General features: G+C 56.8%; 1 protein-coding gene across 2 annotated transcripts; it reads left to right on the top strand.

Annotated features, from left to right (window-relative positions):
* Positions 1-6,037: 6,037 nt before the first annotated feature.
* OLFML2B (olfactomedin like 2B) lies at positions 6,038-19,987 on the top strand. Of its 2 annotated transcripts, none has more exons than XM_071435669.1 (8): positions 6,038-6,302; positions 7,443-7,706; positions 11,031-11,138; positions 14,079-14,249; positions 15,905-16,133; positions 17,036-17,518; positions 17,979-18,155; positions 18,441-19,987. In XM_071435669.1, exons 1-8 carry the CDS (start codon positions 6,159-6,161, stop codon positions 19,040-19,042), a joined length of 2,178 nt encoding a protein of 725 aa, XP_071291770.1. In that variant the 5' UTR covers positions 6,038-6,158; the 3' UTR covers positions 19,043-19,987. The 2 variants fall into 2 exon arrangements, with proteins under 2 accessions (XP_071291770.1, XP_071291769.1); XM_071435668.1 differs by having other exon boundaries at positions 15,905-16,142.
* Positions 19,988-20,288: the final 301 nt, after the last annotated feature.

Below are 20,288 nucleotides of genomic sequence, written 5' to 3'. Positions count from 1 at the left end.
AGTTGTCAGAGAGAGGTCATGTTTTTATCAGGCCTTGCTAATCCCTATTTTCTCTCCACCTTTTTCCCCTGCCCATGCATCCGTCAGCAAGGTGTTCATCAGGGATTTGATTGCTGCAGGACAAAGGGCAGCTTTCCCAATGTTCATCAGAGCACTGCTGTGTGAGCCGTGGCTCCAGCCATGGTGGCCTGGGCACCTCAGAAGTGCTGCTTGGAGCAGGACAGGCTGTCCTGGACCTGGCCCGTGCTCACTTTGCCAGCAGTGCTGAATGTTGACCTCCAGCAGCCTCAGCATAGGCTGGCTGGGGTGTGCAGGCTCTGCCCAGGTCTCCCTGCACAGTCCCCTGAGCTCTCAGGTCCATGGTTCAGCTCAGGAGAGAGCAGAGCAGGGTATTAACAAGGGGGACATCCCAAGGTGGGTACCAGCACAGCTGGGAGCCATGTGGGTCAGCCAGGCTGGTTTCCCTGGAGCCAAAAGAACTGAAGCCAACCAGTCCTTGGAGCCTCACTTTTGTCCAAGTTGGAGGTTTCCCCAGAAACTTCTAACGGGGTTTTCTGTCTGAGAGACAGAAACAGAAGGTTTTGCTTCCTTCCTTTGTCCCTGAGCACTTTTTTGGCTACCACAAGCCCCTGCTTCCCCTTGAGGGCCCTTCTTGTCCCCTGCCCTGTCTTGGCAGGGCTGCTCTGAGGCCAGCAAGGAGACAGAGCAACGTGGAGGGGTTCCAGGGGAGGGGGAAGGTGTGTGGGCAGGGCAGGGTGCTCCAGTCAGGGCTGTGTGGAGAGATTGCTGTCCTTCTGCAGCAGCATGGTAAATCAGGCCTTGCTGGTGACTCAGGGGCTGCTTGTTGTGACTGTGTCAGGTCCCAGTGCCAGCAGGTGCAATGTGCAGATGGTGCTGGTGCAGTCACCGTGCCAAGGGCAGTGAGGGCACACACGTGCAGTGCCTGGGCATGGCACCTGCCAGCCGTGAATCCTCTGCACCCTCTTCCTGTCACAGCCTCCTGCTGAAGGGTGGGATGTGCAGAGAGGGGCAGGAGGACATGCTGATCCTTCCCAAAGTGATGGAGCAGCTTGGAGGCGTGTGGGTGTGCTGGGAGTGTGCTGTGAGCAGGGCACTGCTGTTGGCTGAGTGGCCTCAAAATCCAGGGACTGCCTACACAGCCCCACGCGGCAGAGAGGGCACGTGCCTGATGGAATGGGATGTGTGTGCTCAAGGAGATTTGTATTTTGAAACACAGCAGGGTAGAACCTTGCCTTGATCACAGGGGCCAGGGTTAATTACAGTGTGAAGTGGAGATGGGTACAATCAGCTGGCATCTCAGGGAGGCTGGATGGAACAGCTGCATCCCTGAAGGTGCTGGGTATGAGTTAGGGTTGGAGGCATGGACACACCCTTATTTTTACCCACTGGATTTCTTTGTCATCTTCTGTGCTGTTCAAACCAGGACTAATAGCCAGAGCTGTTTTCCTGGCTGTGCCATGCATGGGGTTTCCATGGTACTCTGTAAGTACCAGTGCTAGCACGGGACAGAATCCCTTGATGTGTAGGAAAGCCCAGGTGAATCCCAAAAGTCTTTGACACCAATGGGAAAATGTCAGGCCCCAGTATCTGCCACCGTTTGGTGAATAGGAACAGAAATCCAGGAATTTCAGCATAATATTATTATAAGGCAGAACGTGTATGAAGTCCCACTTTGCTCACACTGCAGTAATCTGTCCTGAGCTTTGTAATTAGTGCCTGTGCAGTTCAGCTTAGTGCAAGTTTTCCTAAACCCAGCCTTAAGCTACTCTTATTAGCTCTTATGGATGGAACAGAGCTGCCCAGGAAGCCTGGGGCTCTTCCCAGCCAGCTAACCCACCTGACACAGTACAACTCACCTGGCCTGCTCCTGGTTTCAAAAACCGTGCTCGGAAAGTTCTGTTATAACTTTTTTTTAGGACATATTTTTAAATACCTTTTTTGTTCTGGCTTGGACAGGGCCTCCTCCTACAGGTGCTCTGCCAGAGGAATGCTGAAGGGTCAGGCTTGGGGCAGTTGTGGCTCCCGCTCCCGTGGACAGCCCCGGAATGGTTTCCGGAGCGTGTGCCTGCTCACCCAGGTATCATTTGACTCACAGATATAAACAAAAATCTCACTGCTGAGGTCAGCAGGGCAACCTCTCAAATTGCTGTGCAGCTCTGGGTCACGTCACGAGTTTTCCTGCCAGGTTAATTCGTTCCATGGGCTGGATTTCCTCCTTCAGCGGATGGATGTAGGAGGGAGCTTCCCTCAGCCTGGGCACCTGGGCCAACCTGTGTGGTGGAGCTGCTGCAGAGGCGCTGCCACTGATTGCTGCGGCCCCTGCCCAGCTGTGTGGCCTCCTGCCACCCCAACCACAAGCTGTGCCAGGCGAGTGGCAGTGCTGAGCACACCTCTCACTCACACCCTCACCCATCCCCTTGGCAGCTGCAGAAGCATTGCCTTCAGGAGCCCTGGCTGCTGCTGGCAGCAGGCATGGCACTGTGGAGCCCAGGAATGTGGGGACAGGTTCCACCAGCCTCTCTCTGTCTGTGACCTCTGTAGGCACAGTGCCTCGCAGAATCCAGCGTGGGACTACAAACACCACCTGCCTCCTGAGGCTTTGGTCTCTCTCAGCAGGATGTGCTGCTGGCACCCAAGGCCATGGCACCAAAAGCCACATGAGCTGAGGCCACAGATTCTGGGAAGAGCTCCAGCACATACCACGAGCATGCAAAGATCAACCTCAGCCTGTAGCTCACCTTGCTCACCTCTGGGCCAAATAAGAAGGAAGATGACGTGTCCCATCCTTGTGATGCTAGGGATCTTTCAGATTTTGACACTAAGTTTTCTGGCACGTGTCCTTTCAGACTGGCAGGAGTGCCTGGCAGGCTGGAGGCTTGGTTTGCCCTGCAGAGACAGGCTGGGGAAAATGGGGTGACAGGGACCTCATGTAGCTCAACACAGAGAAGGGCAGAGTCCTGCTGGGGGCAGGAACAGCCCCCATACCAGTATGTGCCGGGCCACCCAGCTGGAGGGGAGCTTGGCAGAGAAAGCCATGAGGGTGCTGGCAGGGAACAGGCTGGGTAGGAGCCAGGAACACACCTTGGCAGGGAAGAAGGCAGATGGTGTCCTGGGTGCATTAGCTGAGGGCTGATAGCAGGCACAGGGAGGATCTTTCCCCTCTACTCAGCGCTGCATGAGCCACACCTGGAGTGCTGCACGCAGTGTGGGGCTGGCCGGCAGCAGGAGAAACCCTGGAGAGCTTCCAGTGGGGGTCACTGCCATGGAGAAGACACTGGAGCATCTATCCTGCGAGGCAAGGCCGGGCGCGCTGGGGCTTGTGCCGCCTGGAGGAGGCTCGGCGGGTTGCGGGCAGGCCAGCACGGCTCTCTGGCCCCAGCAGGAAGCGTTTTCATCGCCAGGAGCTGTGAGGAGCCGCAGCCCCGAGCGCCCGGGTGTCCGGGCCGGGCGGTGCCGCGCGGGGGAGCTGCGCCCCCGCCAGCGGGACGGGCGGGAAGGACCGGCCGAGCTCGGGCACCCCGGGGCTCCAGCTCCGGCACCCCGGGGATCCAACTCTGGGCATCCCGGGGCTCCAGCTCCGGCATGCCGCGGGAGCCCGCCCCCCCCCCGGGAGCCGCCCCCAGGGCGCCCGGCAGCCTCAGGTGTCCCCAAAGGGCAGGATGTGCGGCCTGTGCCGTCCATCTGTCCCGCCGATCTCAGCACGCTCTGGCATCACAAGGAACGGCCCCTGCATCCCGGAGCCACCGCCACACCCCTGGCCTGGCCTGACCCACGGTGTCCCCCTGCTGCAGGGGCCCCCTCGCAGGGGCCCAGACAAGCAAAGAGAGGCAAGGCACCAAGGACATGCTTTCAGGGGGCAGGTTTTTGCACTCACAGCTCCAGGCACAGACATACTCATTGCCTGTTCTGAGACTTAAATTCCCTTTTACCCAGACCTGGTGGTGTTTGTTCTTGTTGCACTTTGAAGAGCACTGTCTACCTGCATCCTTGGGCAGCCCTGGCTTTGCTTGAGCCCAATAACAGAATGGAGTGAGCTATGAGGATACTGGGGCCTCCTGCTTTCATCAAAGTTTGGGCCAGTTTCCATCAGCAAGACAGAAAAGCCAGAACCACACCTTCTTGCTCTGCTGTCCTCTGCAATCTGTGGATTTGTCTTGTTTTTTTTTTTCTTGAAGGAAGAATATTCAGACTCTAGAGATGACTGCTCTGAACCCAAAGTGCCTGTCAGTTTTTCTCCTTGCCCCCAAAGGACAGGATTAAATCCATCTTTAACCCAAACTAAATACCACCATAAGAAATGCTTTCTTCCCCTTAGAAAGAAAAGAAATCAGCAAGGTATGTCGGTAATGTGAAATCTTTCCTTTTGGTTTTGAAATACCGTGGTTGATTTGTTTTCCTTATGTTTTTCCAGCCTTTGAAAGCAATCATTATGAAAAGGCCTCCACAGTTTTAGGTGCTGTTTGCTGTGGCAGCTCTCTGGGCTGGTGTCACTGCCAGCCCTGGCAGTGCCATGACTGCACGGGGGTCTGGTGCTCTGGGCCAGCTGGGCACGGGCTGGGGAAGCGCTGGCCTGGCAGCCCCAGGAGAGCCTGTGCTGACAGATGGGGTAGCTGTCCTCAGGGAAGTTGAGCCATGGAAACAGAGGTGAAGGAGCCTGTGCTCAAGGGACCTATTATCCCTGAGAGAGGCTGGTCGGGGGAGGCTTTTAGAGATGCCTTTGCCTCCCACTGCTCTCCAGTTGCCAAAGGTTGATTGTCCTTCTCCTCCCAGCCTCCCTGGTTGCTTCCCCTCCTGCTCTGTTCTGCTCAGCCCTGCTACAGAGACCCACACGGCCCTGCCCCCTTCTCTGCAGGCTTCCCTTCCCAGGGAGGCCAGAGGAAAGGGAGGCACAGCGCCATCCCACACGAATCCTGAGGTCAGCATCGTCTGCCATCCCCTTGCCACAGCCGCTTCCTCTCTCACACGAGATGTTTTCTTTGTGTCTGGCAGCTCCGTTCCTGCGGAGCTACCATGGGAGAGAGGGGTGGAATGGAGGAGCTGGAGTCCCCCTAGGGAGCGTGCCTGGTCCCAGGGCTGCAGACACCAGATTTGGGGTGATTTTGAGACACGTGTGCATTAGGGACTGAGGGTGCTTGGCTTGTGCATAGCCTTGCTTCAGCAAGAGCTTACACGGCCTCCTGTGCCACTTGCTGTGACTTCTGCCCGTGACCTGTGGGCACGTTTGGAGGAAATGTGAGTCTGTGTCATGCCTGGGCCATGGTGCTGGCCTGCGCTGGTGCCTTTGTAAGGGCACCTTGGGTTCCCTTCTGTGTCGGCGAGGCCCAGCCATTGTCACGGCAGTGCAGAGATGCTGTGCCTGTGCGCTCCCCGGGAACAGCGTGTCCAGAACATTTCCGTTTGGCAGGAGGTGCACAAGGATACAGGACTGCCAGAGCACAGCCGCTTCCCGAGGGCGTCAGCCTGAATTTCAGTGAGCGCACAGAGGTCTGCACTCATGGCTGGGAGCCTTTCTTGGAACATGCTGCTTGTATGACTCCAGTGTGGGCAGTGTGACTGAGAGCCGTGGTGTGCCGTGCTGTGCCATCGGGACCATTTCCCTGCCATCCAAAGGATGGAGGGTGAGAGCCAGGCTGTTCCTGGAGCTGGAAAAGGAGCCAGACAGGCCGTAAGGATGGCTCTCCGTCCGCCCCAGCTCCCTGGCACACGGCAGGGATAGGATGCTCAGGCTCGCCGGGTGCCGACCGGCAGCGCAGGCCCTTTGGGAAGGCTGGTGGCGGCTCCCCGAGCAGCCCCGCGTGGCGGGGGCTCCCCGCAGCCTGCTCCGGGCGGGCGATGCCCGAGTACCCCCGCGGAGCCCGAGCAGAGGCTGGGGCTGCGGGGAGCCCCCGCCGCAGGTGGGAAGCGCCGCCAGGGGCTCGGGCGCGCCCGGGGCTCGTCCCGCCGCCGAAGGGGAAAGGACCGGGAGAGGAACGGAGGGAGGAGCGGAGGGTGGGAGGTCGGACCGGCAGGGAGGGAAGGAGGAGGAGCGGGGCGGGAGTCCGGGCCGGCCCCGCCCGCCCCGCCGCTCCGCACCTGAGCGAGCAGCGGCGGCTCCGCGCCGGCCCCGGCCCCGGCCCCGGCCCCTCCGACGCCCGCCCATGGCTCGGCCGCTGCCGCTGCTGCTCTGCCTGGCCGCGCTGGGCGCCGGCTGCCGGGCAGGGACCCAGCCCGCCGGCACGGCCGGGCCCTCCGCCGAGCCGCTGCAGGACGAGGCGGACAACCAGGAGAACATCCTCTCGCAGGTACCGCGGGGACTGCGGCACCGCGGCGCGGGGCTGGGCACGGCCGGGCGGGGCTGTGCGCGCCCTGCGGGGCGCTGGCTGGTGCTGCGTGCTGTGGGTGCTCGGCAGAGCTGGGTGCTCCTGAGTGTGGACTTCTCGGCAGTGCTGGGTAATACTGTGCACACTCTGAGTGATGCTGGGTGTGCGCTGTCGGTGGAGCTGAGTGATGCTGCGCACATCCTGGGTGATGCTGGGTGTACATTCTCGGTGGAGCTCAGTGATGCTGTGCACTGGAGGAAGTTCATCACGGAGGGCACAGTGAAATCACTGAAGCCCATCAGGGAGCACTTCACAGACTCCATCCTATCATTTCTCCGGGGGGACTCAGAAAGAGGGAAACTCATTGAGAGAAGAATTGGTGGGGCCTCTTTGTGCGCCGAGGGGAGGGATCCGGGCTCTTTCCCTGCCAGTGGGATGCGGTGGAGGTTTCTGTTAGATTTGGCTGATCAGGCAGTGTGTTATTATCTGCCCTCGGAAATGGCTAACGCAGAGACTATTGCAAATGTACCGCCAAAGTTATTTTTGTGCTTGGGCTTCCAGAAGCGCTGTCTGCAAATCTCCGTAAAGGAAATTCCTGGCATTGTATAGGGCTAATCAGAAGTACCGCTTCACCACCAGGTTACGCTGCTTATAGGGTGGCTTTCAGTCACTCTTCCAATGTACCCTTGCTGGGTTGGCCTGTGTAAAACAGTCTTGCTCTAGGTAGCAGGTGGCTTATTGGGTCTTTTGCACACAGAGCATTAAAAGAAAGCAGAAAAATTAAAAACTCTTGTATTTCAATTTTTTTTCAAAGTGGCATTCTGCACACAGTGCAATAAAAAATACAAAAAAAAACCCCAAAAAAACCAAAAAACCAAAAAAAACAACAACAACAAAAAAAACCAACTGAAAGAAGCCAGTTTTTATTCCCCTTGTCGGTAGCGATTAGCTCTGTGCTCTCTAGAAAGCTCCTTGGCTTGGCAGATTCTGGAAGAGCTGGCCAGTTTCCTTGAGATTCAGGGTATCCAGAGTGTCCTTGTTTGGACCTTGAGCTCTAGGCCGTGCTTATCCCTGGGTGTGCAGAGGACAGGAAGTTTCTCACTGCTGGTGACCTGTGCTCAGCTGCTAGGTGACTACGACAAGGTGAAGGCGGTGTCTGAAGGCTCCGACTGCCGCTGCAAATGCCTGGTCAGACCCCTGGGCCGTGGCGCCTGCCAAAGGATTAACGAGGGCGCCTTCAGAGCCGAGGATTTTTACACGGTGGAAACCATCACGTCAGGACCCAGCTGCAAGTGTGCGTGCGTGGCCCCCCCCTCAGCTCTCAACCCTTGCGAGGGCGACTTCAGGCTGAAGAAGCTGCGGGAGGCAGAAAGCAGCGACCTGAAGGTAGGAGAGCAGCTTCAGCTCCTGACTCTTTGGGGACAAGGTCATCTTATGAAGCCTTTTTTTTTGCTGAGCTTTTTCTGGAAAAAACCTCTATTTCCTAACATTTTTCTTAAACTTTCTCCTAGTTATATTTATATCTGCATGCTTGATATAGAAAGCAAGCTCAGCTTAAGGGATTGAGTCGAGCAGCTGCAGTGGATGATTCACTTGATTCATCCTGTGCTGCCTGGGGTCCTCTGTGGCTTTCTGTGCTGAGAGCCCAGTAGGGACTGGGCTGCTCCCTGCCCTCTGTCCAGCTCCAAATGTCCCTGGAGGACAGCTCTGCTCTCCTCAGCAGCTGCCAGATCTTTTTTCTGTTGCAGACAGGGACTCCCAGGGACCCACGCAAAAAAGCTCATTTGGCTTCCATGGGCCGAAAGCTGCTGATGCGTCATCGTGAGGGTGTGATGCACAGCTGGGTGATGGCAGGATAGATTTGTTGTTTTAAATGCTGACACTTCTCTACTATTTAGTATTTTATCTCTCTAGTAATATATACTTCTTTTCCAAAAGTGACAGTGTTTGTTTTAAGTACTCCTGTAGTACTTTTACTGGATTCTTCCTTTTGCTGTTGTAGCAGCTGGCAGCAGACCCTGCTGGTTTTCCAGTTTGCTTCCTGTGCCACTGGCTTGGTCCAGTCCCGATGAGTCCCTGGAGTGGCAGGTTGAGTGCTGGTGGCACTGGTGCCCCTAAATCCCTCTCGGGTGGGAAGGGGGGTGGTGTGCAAGGTGCCGTGGGGCAGCTGCCATTGAGGCCACCACGATGGGCTTGTTCTAATTAATTTGGAGCTTGAGGATGTGTTTCATCTTGCCCAACTGCAGACAGTTAGCAGCTTCTTGTCCAAGCTCCCCTGCAGCTAGCGAAGATAAACAGGCACAGGCAAACAATCCATCATTCCAGGGAAGGATGACTCCCAGTCTGGGGTTGTTTGATGGTCCCTCTCTGGGGAAAAGCCAGGAGGTCCCACATGGCCTTAGATGGGAGTCTGAGCTCTCTGCGGTTAGGGGAGGGGACACCCCCGAGGCGACAGAGCCACCCCTGTGGTCCCTTGCGGGGAAGCAGGCAGAGCTCCAGCTCCCTCCTCATCCTCCTCCAGGAGGAGCAGAACTCCTGGCTGTCCCTTGGCTCCGGCAGCTCTTCCCACCGGGTGCTGCTCGCAGCCAGCTGTGGTGTGAAAGGCTGTCTGTCTGTCTGTCTGTCCTCTAGGAACTGGCCCTGGCTCCCCCGCTCCTTTCGCAAGGGCTGGCGGCCAGCAGCTGCACAAAGTTTATCCAAACACACACACATGGGGGTGTTCTGTGCTGCCAGCGTCCAGCCCAGGAGCTGGGCAACAGGATTGCCTTCCCTCCAAGCACAGAGCCCCTCCTGGAGCTGGGATCACTGGGAACAGCCCCTTCTTGTAGGACAGGCTGGGAAGAAGGAGAGGACACAGCTCCAGTTGTTAATCTACTCATGAGGAGCAGCTCCCACAACTCATCAGTGAGTGAACCCCACAGCTCTAGCAGCCCCAAAGGGTTTTACTCTCTTTGCTGGTCCAACAAGCGTTGCTCTTTCCTGGCCCAGCAGCAGGAAGGGCACAGGGTCATTTGTATGTTGTGTTTTACCAGACTTTCTTATGATCTGACACAAGAGCCTTGGGTGCTCCATGTGTGGGAGAGCTGTGGGAAGGTCCCTCCCTTGGGTGGGCTGGAGGATGAGTCCCTGAGGGAATGATGAGAAAGAGAGAGAAATCCAGGCAGCAGGAACACAGCCCTGGGCAACCAAACTCAGTTGAATGCCTGCACTGGGCTTTCCAGCTGAAAGTTTCAGTCCCATCTGTGCCTTTAGTAAGGTCCAATGAGAATTCATGGACCATCAGACCAGTGGGAGCCAAAGTCCACAGTGGGTGAAGGGAGGGAAGCAGAGAGTTGATAGGAACATCAGTGTGGTCTTTGGGGGAAGGTCAGCGTTGGCAGGGAGGAGCTTTATCTCAGATCTATGTCTGTGAAATGGCAGCATGCTGCCTGCAGGCACAGCATGAGTTTTGGGGGTCTTGGTGCAGAGTCAGTGCAAGGAGGCTGTGCTCAGGATTTTTTGCAAGGAGGTTAATGCAGTCTGCAACCTTTGTGCATTGATGGAAATTCTCCAGCCTGGAGGGAAAGTGCTTGTCTCCAGTGGCTGTCTGGCAGGCAGTGTGCATTGTATCGGTCGTCTCCATCCAGCTCTCAGTGGAAAGTGGATGCACAGCCATAAAACAGCTCTTGTCTTTTAATGCTGTCATTTTATCTGGCCCAAAAAATCTTTCCTTTGCTCTCAGCTCCACAGGGAGGTTGCAGAGGCTGGGGTGGAAACTCCAAGTGCTGCCAGCAGTGCTGCCTGTGATTCTCCCATGTTTATGAAGCTCTGCTGACCAGTTTGTAGCTGCTGGGAGAAAATGTCACTGCCCTGTAGTTAATTCCTATGCACTGAAAATCCTGCTCAGCCATTGGGGTTGTAGAATCCACAGCACCACGCTGGACATGTGGGGACACATGGGGACATGTGGGACCAGGAGGAGGTGGCCCAGGAACCCTTCCCACCGGCCATGCCGTGCTCAGCACTGTCCTCTGTGGTGCAGCACCAGAAACTGGACAAAATGCAGAACACGGGCTCTGCTGTCCAGATCCCCAGGGGTGACCAAGGGCTGATGCTGGGCAGGACACAGGCACAGGGGTGACTTAAATAAAGGGTGTCTGTGAAATGGGTGACTGCAAGAGAGAGCAGCATCCCTGTGATAAAATTTTTCTTTAGAATGGCAACTGTTGCCAGGCTGGCACTGAATTTCTATTTCTTCACTCTTGCAATTTGAGAGTATTTTAAAACTTTTTAACAAGTTTCTTCTTGTTCCAGGAAAAAGAGCACAGGATGGCATGAACTCAGAGTCTGATCTCAAACTGAGCTGCCTTTTCCTTGTTGCCTCTTTTGCTGGCAGTCACATCACTGGTGGACTACTTAAGCCTTTGGGCTTGTGGGAGAGCCTGCCTAGAACTGGCAAAGAGAGCAGCATTTTACCTTGCTCTGCTACTAATCCCCAGCACCCAAAATGTGCTCCTGAAGCCCTGAGGCTCTGTGGAGGTGGCGAGTGTCACTCTGCATGCCATGTTCTGACCCGGGCAGCAGTGCAGCAGGGCTGTGTAAGGGAAACCTTGCCTTTTAATCCAAATTCTTGCACTCAGGTGGAGTGCACTTGACTTTTTGGCTGAAGAAGCTACACGGGGTATGTTACAGCAAGTGCTGTTGCCTGACTGTTCTCCCCTTGCCTTGCAGCTCTCCTCCATCGTCGAGATGCTGGAAAGTGCTTTTTATGGCTTAGACCTTCTGAAGCTGCACTCAGTCACGACCAAGCTGGTGGGTCGGGTGGAGAAGCTCGAGGAGGTGAGTCCTCCTCTCCTTCAATGGCCTTGCCCTCAGTGGGACTGACCTCCAGCCAAGTTCCTGCTACCTTTGGTGCATTCAGAGCCACGCTGCCTGGGAAGAAATGCTAATTAACTATTTGGCTGAAACTAAACCAGACCAGACTTGGATGTCTGAACCAGACCTGATCACAGGCAGTGCTCAGTGCATCCCCACCCCACCAGCCTTGCCTGACCCTCTCCAGCTCCCACAGTCCCTCAGGGTTTAGACTGGGAGCAGGATCCCAGCTGTGGCCTCAGCAGGAGCAGCATCTCCTTTGGGTCAGAAGGCCCTGCTGTTAAGTTTTTCCTCTTCTCAGTTTTACTTGCATGCTGGTGTGATGGTTGCTCTCAACCAGGAGCTTTTGTGCTGTTTGATGTGGGGGCGAGAGGTTCAAGGCTGGTGCTGGGGTACACTCAGCAGGACTGTGGGGAGCCAAGGAGCTCACATTCCTGAAGGACCAAGTTACGTCTTGGCCTGTGTTAAAACAGAGCAGAACCCTCAACCTTCCATTTAATTTTAGAGCAGACTTCCAGTGAAATAATTTTCACTTCCATACAGTTTAATATTTCTTTGGCTAGCACAGCGTAGGGTTTGCAGTTTAAGCTGTGCTCGGCTGTGTAGGAACAGGTTGCCAGATTAAATAGTGGAGTTTTCTCCCGTGGTCCGTATCTGGGACGGTAATTCCACATTCTTGTCGGAGTGGAGCAGTCCTGTTTGTCTCCAGCCAGGAGCTGAGAGGCAATGATTTATAAAGCCAAAATTCCACTAGCAAAGTGTTTCGGGAAGGCATGGCGTGCTTGTCCTGGGGTCAGGAAGGAGACTGCTGAGGGGGGCACACTTGCCTGGGGGGCTTTGAGTTTCCAAGCATGGAAATTGACCCAAAAGGGGTTTTGAGGTCTGAAAATAACAAAGCACCAATGTTCCCCTATGCAATCCCACCCTCTTCCTGTGGTTTAGTGCGTTCTTCAATCATTACTTGGGTTTGCCGAGGGATTGTTTCAGGTGGTGTTATCACTGAACTCTGCTCCAGTATCAAAGTGGCCCTGCCTACCAGCTGGTTTCTGCAGGGGGTTCAGAGCCAGCAGTGCTGGTGGCACACTGGGCACGTGGGGTGACCTCTGCAGCCTGGTCACTCTGCTCACAGCCTGTCACAGGGAGGCAGATGGGCAGAAAGCTCCGTAGGGCTGAAGGAGTTTGGCCTGGGATGGAGTTGTAGAGGTGTAGGAGCAGGGAATTCACAGGGGTCTCAAATTTCCCAGAAGTGAGGCTGCAGGATCATGTAAAAGCAGCTGAAGCTGCCTGCAGGCACTTGGACAGGATGGAGAAAGGCAGGAGAGGCCTTGGTTAGAAGGAGATTGCCCAGTGCTTGGGGCAGAGCCGAGCTGATGCAGACAGCAGGTGTGAAATGCCTCCTGCTGCTGGCTTAGCACGGGAATTCCTGTTGGGAGGATGTGGAGGAGGATCACACCCTGCACCGGCCTGGGCTCTGACAGCAGGGACAGCTGAGATGCTGAACTGGAGCCTGGCATGGCGTCAGAGCATCACCCTCCCAGGCGGGTGTGCTTTTGGCAGCTGCTGCCCTGCACAGCAGCTGAGCAGCCTCAGCAGCATCACAGGCCAGGCTTTGGTGCTGCCTCTCTGCGCAGGGGGAGGCAGATTTCAACCTTGAGCAGGTCACAAGCCAAACATGACACAGGAGAAGCGATAAGGGCACAAGGCCTTGGAATCAGTCATCCTCTCCAAAGCAGGATGGTGTCGAGAGCTGCTCCTGCACTGCTCCTGGGAGAGCATCATGAGATGCCCTGCTCCTCTGCTTACTGCAGCAAAATGCTTGCTGGAGAGTCCCTGTGTCATTGGACTCAGCCTCAAATATCCTGGTAAATCGGTGACTCATGATTCTTGGGTAAAGACTGGGAATTCAGATACCCGTGGAAGGGGCTGGGGGTTAACACTCTGGTTTTGCAGAGCTTGGAAGGTTTCATGAGTTCTGTGCAGTACAACAAGGTATTTTAGACCAATGGTGTTGGTAGAGGGAGGGAACTTCCAATTCTTGGTCCATGGAGTGCCTTCTCTAGTGAGGCAGCTCCTCTGCTTTGTTTTCAGCTCACAGATGTCGCATCAGCTGGCAATTTTGAGGTCACAGATGGAGGTCACAGTGGGTTTAGGAGAAATTAATGATGGAACAGATTGAAAATGAAGGATCAGGGTAACCACCCCCAGTGTCTGTGCTAAAGTGCTTTGACTGATGTGCCACCTATCCAAAGCAGTTGCTGTTTGAGGTGTAGAAGCCCAAGGAGTGATGAGCAGAGACTGCAACAATCCCTTGGGTACGGGGTGTGTCTGTGGCTGGGGGACTGAGAAGAGTGAAGGGCTTTGCCTGCTGGGTGAGTTGCAACCAGCCCCAGCTCTGTCCCTGTCACAGGACAGCTCTCTGAGGGTCACTGGCTCTTGTCCTGTTCCTAGATTCTCAGATTCTATGGGAGCAGAGGGTGTTGGGGAGCAGCAGTCCCTGAGTGCAGGCACTGTGTGGCCAGGCCAGGAAAGTGGGATTAATAAATGCAAGATGAACTTGCTGCCACAGGTAAAGGGCACCAGGCTGACTTAAGGTGTTTCAGCTTGTCTTTTCCTCTTCCTTTTTTGAGCTGGTGAATGTGGCTGAGGGTGGGGGTTGGAGAGCCTCAAGGCCACTCTCCCACTCCATGGGAACCTGCAGCAAAGAGTGGATCTGGGATATGTACACCAGGGAGGGGGTTCCTGGATCCCACTGGGGTCATGGGCATCTTCTTAGCAGCTGAAGTGCCTAGCCTCATGGAGAATCCCCAGCTCTGAGCCCAGGATGGCAGCACAGAGCTCCAGAGCTGTGGTTTGGGGGCCACAGAACACCCCTTGTCATTCAAGTGTCCTCTCCTGCTTTCCTAGGGCATGTCCAGGAACTTGACGCAGGAAGGCCAGCGGGCAGGAGCCAGCGGGGAGGAGGGTCTGCAGGATCCCCCTGGCAGGGAAAACTGCTCCAGGCTCCTCACCAACAGCCTGGCCGACATCGAGAGCTCTCTGCAGCGGGACGCAGAGGCTGCCTACGCTCACTCGGAGGTACAGCTCGGTGTCACTGCTGCTGCCCTCGTAGCCCTGGGGTGGCTTCTGGATGTGGCTGCTGCCCCGGGGCGATTTTCTCCTCACTGGAGTGACCCTGTTCATGTGCCTCTGACTCCAAGCCGTGTGCCTCGGCACAGCCCAGCTGCTGCTGGGATGGGATGTAGGTGGAAGCAGGGGGAGCTTGCTCCCTCGGCCTCCCCCCTTCCCACGGGGTTGTTGGTTTTCGAGGTCAGCGGTGGCTGAGCTGCTTGGAAAACGTGATGTCATTGTGGGGCCGGCTGGGAAGCGCTGGGAAACAGAGCCTTTGATTAGCAGGGCTTGGGGCTCGGTGGAGGGACAGCCTGTCGCCTGCCTCCCCTCCCTCCCAGCCAGGCAATTACCCCTCCACCACCAGCCCCTGTGCCTGGCGGGCTCTGGGCAGGGGCTTGGGCATCCCCTGGTTCTGGCACCCAGCACCAGACTGTGGGGTCCCCATAAATCTGCCCAGCATGGGGACATCCTTTGCCTGGGGCAGCAGTTTCGGTGCAGCCCCAGAGAGATGTGAGCGGGGTGTTTGGGGAAAAGGCCTGACCAGGGTGTTCTGAAGTTCTTGCTGCTTCAGTGGGACTATCTAGGATGGCCCATGCTCCTCTGATCCCTGCTGGGCAGCTCCTGGAGTGTCCTGCCCTCACCCCAGTGTCCCTCTGCAGGACAATAGGAGGTGTCTGGCAGGGGGGAACAGTTAGTGCATAATTTCCAGCTCAAGCAGGGGTGCTCAGCTCCTGAGGATGGCAAGAGCCTGTGCTTGCCCTCCATCCCTGCTCTGCAGATCCTGTGTGGGGATGGGCTCCCCAAGCCCCTGGGGACAGCGCTGGGCTCCCACACGTGCACTGTGTGTCAGCAGGGAGGGAAATGGCACCAACTGTGCTGTGCCAGCGCTCCCTGCCCCAAGGAGAGCCGTGCCCAGGCAGGGGTGTCCGGCTGTGCTCCCAGCCCCACTCCCCTGCTCCCCACACCATGAGCTGAGCAGCTGCTGCTGCCTGCTGGAGAGGAGCCAGCCCCAGCCAGGCAGGGGAGCAGAGCATGGGGCTTTTATTACCCTGAGTGACCTCATTTCCCAATATTCCCCTTTTCTCACTGCTAATTGCAGCAGGGCCCATCTTGTCAGCCAAATGGGCACCGCTTCAACCCTCAGGCTGGCTTTTCGATTTTCTTTAATGAGATGAAATCCTTCAGACCTGAGCTGTGGCAGCTGGTCCCTGCCCTGGGGGGGTTCCTGGTCCCTGCCTCGGGAGGTTCCCGCTCCTGCTGGGAAGGTGCCTTCAGCCTCTGTACCCTGTGAAAGCTCAGTGTACATTGCACACTCTGCAGATCAGCTGCTGGAACCAGCCCCTGGCATTCCAGGGAGTGACCCTACTTCTCCTGCCTGTCCTGCACCCCACAGCGTGTCTTATGGAGCCCTGAGTCCCAGAACTGCAAGGTGGCACCAAGGATATGCAGGAGCAGTGCTGGTCTGAAGGGCTTCCTATGGCAAAATGGACTGAGGGAGACCCTGAGGAAGGAGGGAGCTCAAATCCTTCTGCCCAAAATGGGGCTGTGCAGCCTGACCTGCCCTTTCACCAAAACATGGCATTTCTAGCCTATCTGCTAACAATCTCCTGTGTCTCTTCCAGGGAAAATATGAAGAAAGATTCCTGAAGGATGAAACCATCTCCCAGCAGATCAACTCTGTGGAATCCCTCCCGGAGCTGCACCTCTCTCTGGAGGAGAAGAAGCCTGAGCAGCTCTTGCAGAGGAAGCTGCGGGTGAGGAGCCGGCCTCCTTCCAAGCCCACCATTGTCCGAGGGGTCACCTACTACAAAGCCCAGTCCACCGAGTCAGAGAATGACATCGAGGAGCAACGTGAGTTGGGTATGCAGCCATGGTGGGATGGTGGCTGCATCCTGCAGCAAAGCCAGTGCCTCATCCCCTGGGAATGTGGGGGCAAAGTGTGTGGGGAGCAGCAGGGGGATGTGGGACAGCTGGTACCTCACTGCTGTGCAGCCTTTGAGCTGTGCATGCGGGGCAGTGTAGCATTGTTATTCCATGGAAAATCTCTGATAGCCAAGGAAATAGCTCACTTCTTTGGTTCAAAACACCCAGCATCAACACCTTTCCAGAAGTAAATGGAGGTTTATTCAATATGCTTGCTTTTCAAACACGCCTGCCCGATGGCATCCCGGGAGGATTGTGCAGTGTTTGCTGTGGTGGAAGGCAGTTCAGGGCTCATGGCCCAAGCTGGGAGCAGGGGATGAACCCTCATGGACCGGTGGGGCAGGCAGCACGGGCAGGGCAGAAGGGCAGGTGCCCTCGCTGTGCAGACTGGCTCAGCAAGGACATCCAGCCCTGCCCTGCAGGGGTTTGTGAGCTCCTGGAGATGAGGAGGATCAAAGGGTGCCCGTGCTGGCTGGGGAATCCCAGTGATCCCTGTGCCCTGGCTGAGGCTCCTGCTTTGGATCCTGGGTTAGGTGAGTGGGATCTGGTTTGGAATGCAGCTGGGTCTCCATCCTGCCCATTCTCTGGGAGGTGGCAGGGCAGAATTGATTTCTATCACCTCCCGCTCTGCCTGGCCCGAGGTGGTGGATGTCACTGTGATGGGGCTTCACTCACCTCCTGACATGGGCACTGTCAGCCTTCAGAGGGGACACGGAGAGGGAACACAGGTGGATTTAGTACCAGCCAGCCTGCAGCAGTGCCCAGGGAGCCAGTTGGAGGGGCCTGGCTCCCCTGGCTGCAGGGCTGACACCTGTGCCTGTGTTTGGCAGCGGACGAGCTCTTCAGCGGGGACAACACGGTGGATCTGCTGATAGAGGACCAGCTCCTGAGGCCCAGCAGCAGGGCAGGCGAGCCCATGAGAAAGCCCTCCCCAGTGGGGTGGCCACCCACCCCTGGCATAGCTCCCACCACTCTGCCAGCTGCGGGCACTGCTGTGACATCCACAGTGCCGCTGTCCCCTGCCACGCCAGACCCCACTGCCATGAGCTGGCTGATCCCTGCCCCAGAGTCCATGACTGCCCCGACAGGGCTGGCGGAGGAGGGGACCCCACAGCTCCCGGGCATGGCCAGCACAGTGATGGCCACAGCCACAGAGAACTTGCTCGTGGCCACCCCCACTGGAGGCTGGAGTGACATGGAGCCCAGCCCAGGAGCTTGGGTCGAGGCAAACACCCCTGCAACGCTGGTCAGCCCAGCCATCCCTGCCACACCAAAGGAAGGCCTGGAGGAGGAGGACATCAGGAACATCATTGGTGAGTTCCTGCAGGTGCTGTGCCCATCCAGCTTTGTGAGGGGGGGCTGGCTTGTGCCAACAGCCTGTCCTAATAAGCACAGCACACCTGGATTCAGTCACAGATGGGAGGTGTCATGGACATGGCAGCTGGACAGCACTTCACTGGGGTGCCAGGTTTAATTATTAACTCTGGAACCTACTGTAGTTTCCTCCCACCTTTAGGGGCTGGGTTGGGCAGAGCAAAAAGCAATGGGACCTCAGATAGTCAGCAGCCTCAGCTGGAGCAGGGACATGGCTGAGGCTGTGGGGAGATGTTTGTGGGGTCTGGCCAGTCCTGCTGGGCCTCACAAAGCTGCACCAGAGCCAAGGTGGCAGGGGGTTCCTGCTGGGTGAGCAAGGGGCTTGCGGGGGGGTGATGCCTTCAGGGAGAGCATGGCCACCCTGCCTCTGGCCTCACAAGCCTTTCCTTGCCCATGCAGGGCGCTGCAAGGACACGCTGTCCACCATCTCAGGGCCCACCACCCAGAACACCTACGGGCGCAATGAGGGAGCCTGGATGAAGGACCCCCTGGCCCAGGAGGAGCGGATCTATGTCACCAATTACTACTATGGAAACACACTGGTGGAGTTCAGGAACCTTGACAATTTCAAGCAAGGTGGGTTTGCACCATCTCTGATACCATGCTAGCCACCACTGAGCTGATCCAAGCAGCATCCCTGTTCCTGGGGATGCTGCATCGTGGAGGGATGATCTGCCTAGAGACCTTCCACTCTTGGGTGCTGACACCCGGTGTGCAGGGTACAGAGCATGGGACAGCTCAGGCTGTGGCTGGTGGCCAGGGAGGGAGTGTAGGCAGAGCTGTGGGCAGAGGTGCTGCTGGCATGGCCACTCACCCCACAGCAAAGGGAGGTCTCAGCAGCCAGGTGTGTCTGCCCTGCAGGTCGCTGGAGCAACTCCTACAAGCTCCCATACAGCTGGATTGGGACAGGGCACGTTGTCTACAACGGTTCCTTCTACTACAACCGGGCCTTCACGCGCAACATCATCAAGTACGACCTGAAGCAGCGCTACGTGGCCGCCTGGGCCATGCTGCACGACGTGGCCTACGAGGAGTCCACCCCGTGGCGGTGGCGAGGCCACTCTGACGTGGACTTTGCCGTGGACGAGAACGGCCTGTGGGTCATCTACCCAGCCATCAGCTACGAGGGCTTCAACCAGGAGGTGATCGTGCTGAGCAAGCTGAACGCGGCCGACCTCAGCACCCAGAAGGAGACCACGTGGCGGACGGGGCTGCGCAAGAACTTCTATGGGAACTGCTTTGTCATCTGTGGGGTCCTGTATGCAGTCGACAGCTACAACAAGAGGAACGCCAACATCTCCTATGCCTTTGACACGCACACCAACACTCAGATCATCCCCAGGCTGCTCTTTGAGAACGAGTACGCCTACACCACGCAGATAGACTATAACCCCAAGGACCGCCTGCTCTACGCCTGGGACAATGGCCACCAAGTCACCTACCACGTCATCTTTGCCTACTGAGACCCCCCCACCACAGTGGGGCACTGCAAGCCAGGGGCCACCAGCACCTTTTATTATTATTTTTATTGTTATTATTGTTATTTTGTACAAATTGAAGAGTAAATGATGGGTTTTGTTTCAAGCTGGTTTTTTATGGTGGATTGTAGATCAATCCCCAGGCCAGAAGCACTCCCTTTGTCTTTGCTGTATCCTTGCTTCTGATTTTCCTTCCCAGGGGAAGGAGGTCCTCCTTTGGAAGGGCAGGCCTGGCTCTCCTACCCAGGGAAGAGGAGGTGGCCCAGACACCGTCCTCCTGAGGATGTTTTTAGCTGGAGATGATCAGCAATACACCCTGAACCAGTGCAAAGCTGCACGCACCAGGTCCCAGCAGGATGCTGCTGCCTGCCAGTCCTGGTGGAGGACCTGCATGTCCCATGGGAATGTCCCATCTCTCAGGACCATCTTCCTCTTCCCAGCTGACGGCCAGCAGGCCCCTTGGAGATCCTGCTGTACAACGGGGCTGCGAGCACAGCTCCAGCAGCCCCTGGTGCTGGTACTTATGTCGAGGACTGTCCCCTCCAGCCGGGACTCTGCTCTCTGCAGGCCGCTCTGGGGGGCTGGACGCACCCCGAGCCCTCACTCATGCCTGGAGGGAGCTGGCGGCAGGAGGGGGATGCTGTAAATATGTGTAGATGGCTTTTGTTTGTTCATCTTGTAACCCAAAGAGTTCCCCTTGGCATTTGCTGGTGTGGTGAAGGCTCTGCTCAGCTGGGCACTGGGCTGCCTGGGCAGGGGCTGGCAGCGCCCTCGCTGTGCCACTCAACCTCCTACATTCCCTCTCATGCCCATGCCAGTCCTGGACCAGGACTACCAGGATCCCCTCAGAGAGACACAGCCCTTGCCCTCCTGCCCATCAGCATCTTGTATTTACCTGCTGTCAGTAATAAAGGATCCAGTACCTTTGCAGCTGTTTGGGGCTTTCTTTGACTCTGGTTCACCCTCTGGGTGCATGACAATGCACAGGGGTGTTTTGGGTGGGTTTTGGTTGGTTTGGGGAGAGCCAGTTTACACACCAGATGGGGACAAACTCCAGAGGGCTTTAGGCTGCTTGGGACTGGTACTGGGGCAGGGTGCATGCCACTTCCAGCCCTCATGGGCTCCTCTGGCAGGGTCTGGGTGAGCAGCTTGTGTAGGGTACCTGCTCTCCAGCAGCAGGAGGGGGACAAGGTAGATGTGCCATGGGCACTGCCAACACTGTGCCAAGCAG

This window comes from Agelaius tricolor, unplaced genomic scaffold (genome assembly GCF_023055355.1).
Source record: "Agelaius tricolor isolate 1412-34295 unplaced genomic scaffold, bAgeTri1.0.p SCAF_11, whole genome shotgun sequence".
NCBI classification, from domain to species: Eukaryota; Metazoa; Chordata; class Aves; order Passeriformes; family Icteridae; genus Agelaius; species Agelaius tricolor.
This window is presented reverse-complemented; position numbering and strand designations above follow the sequence as displayed.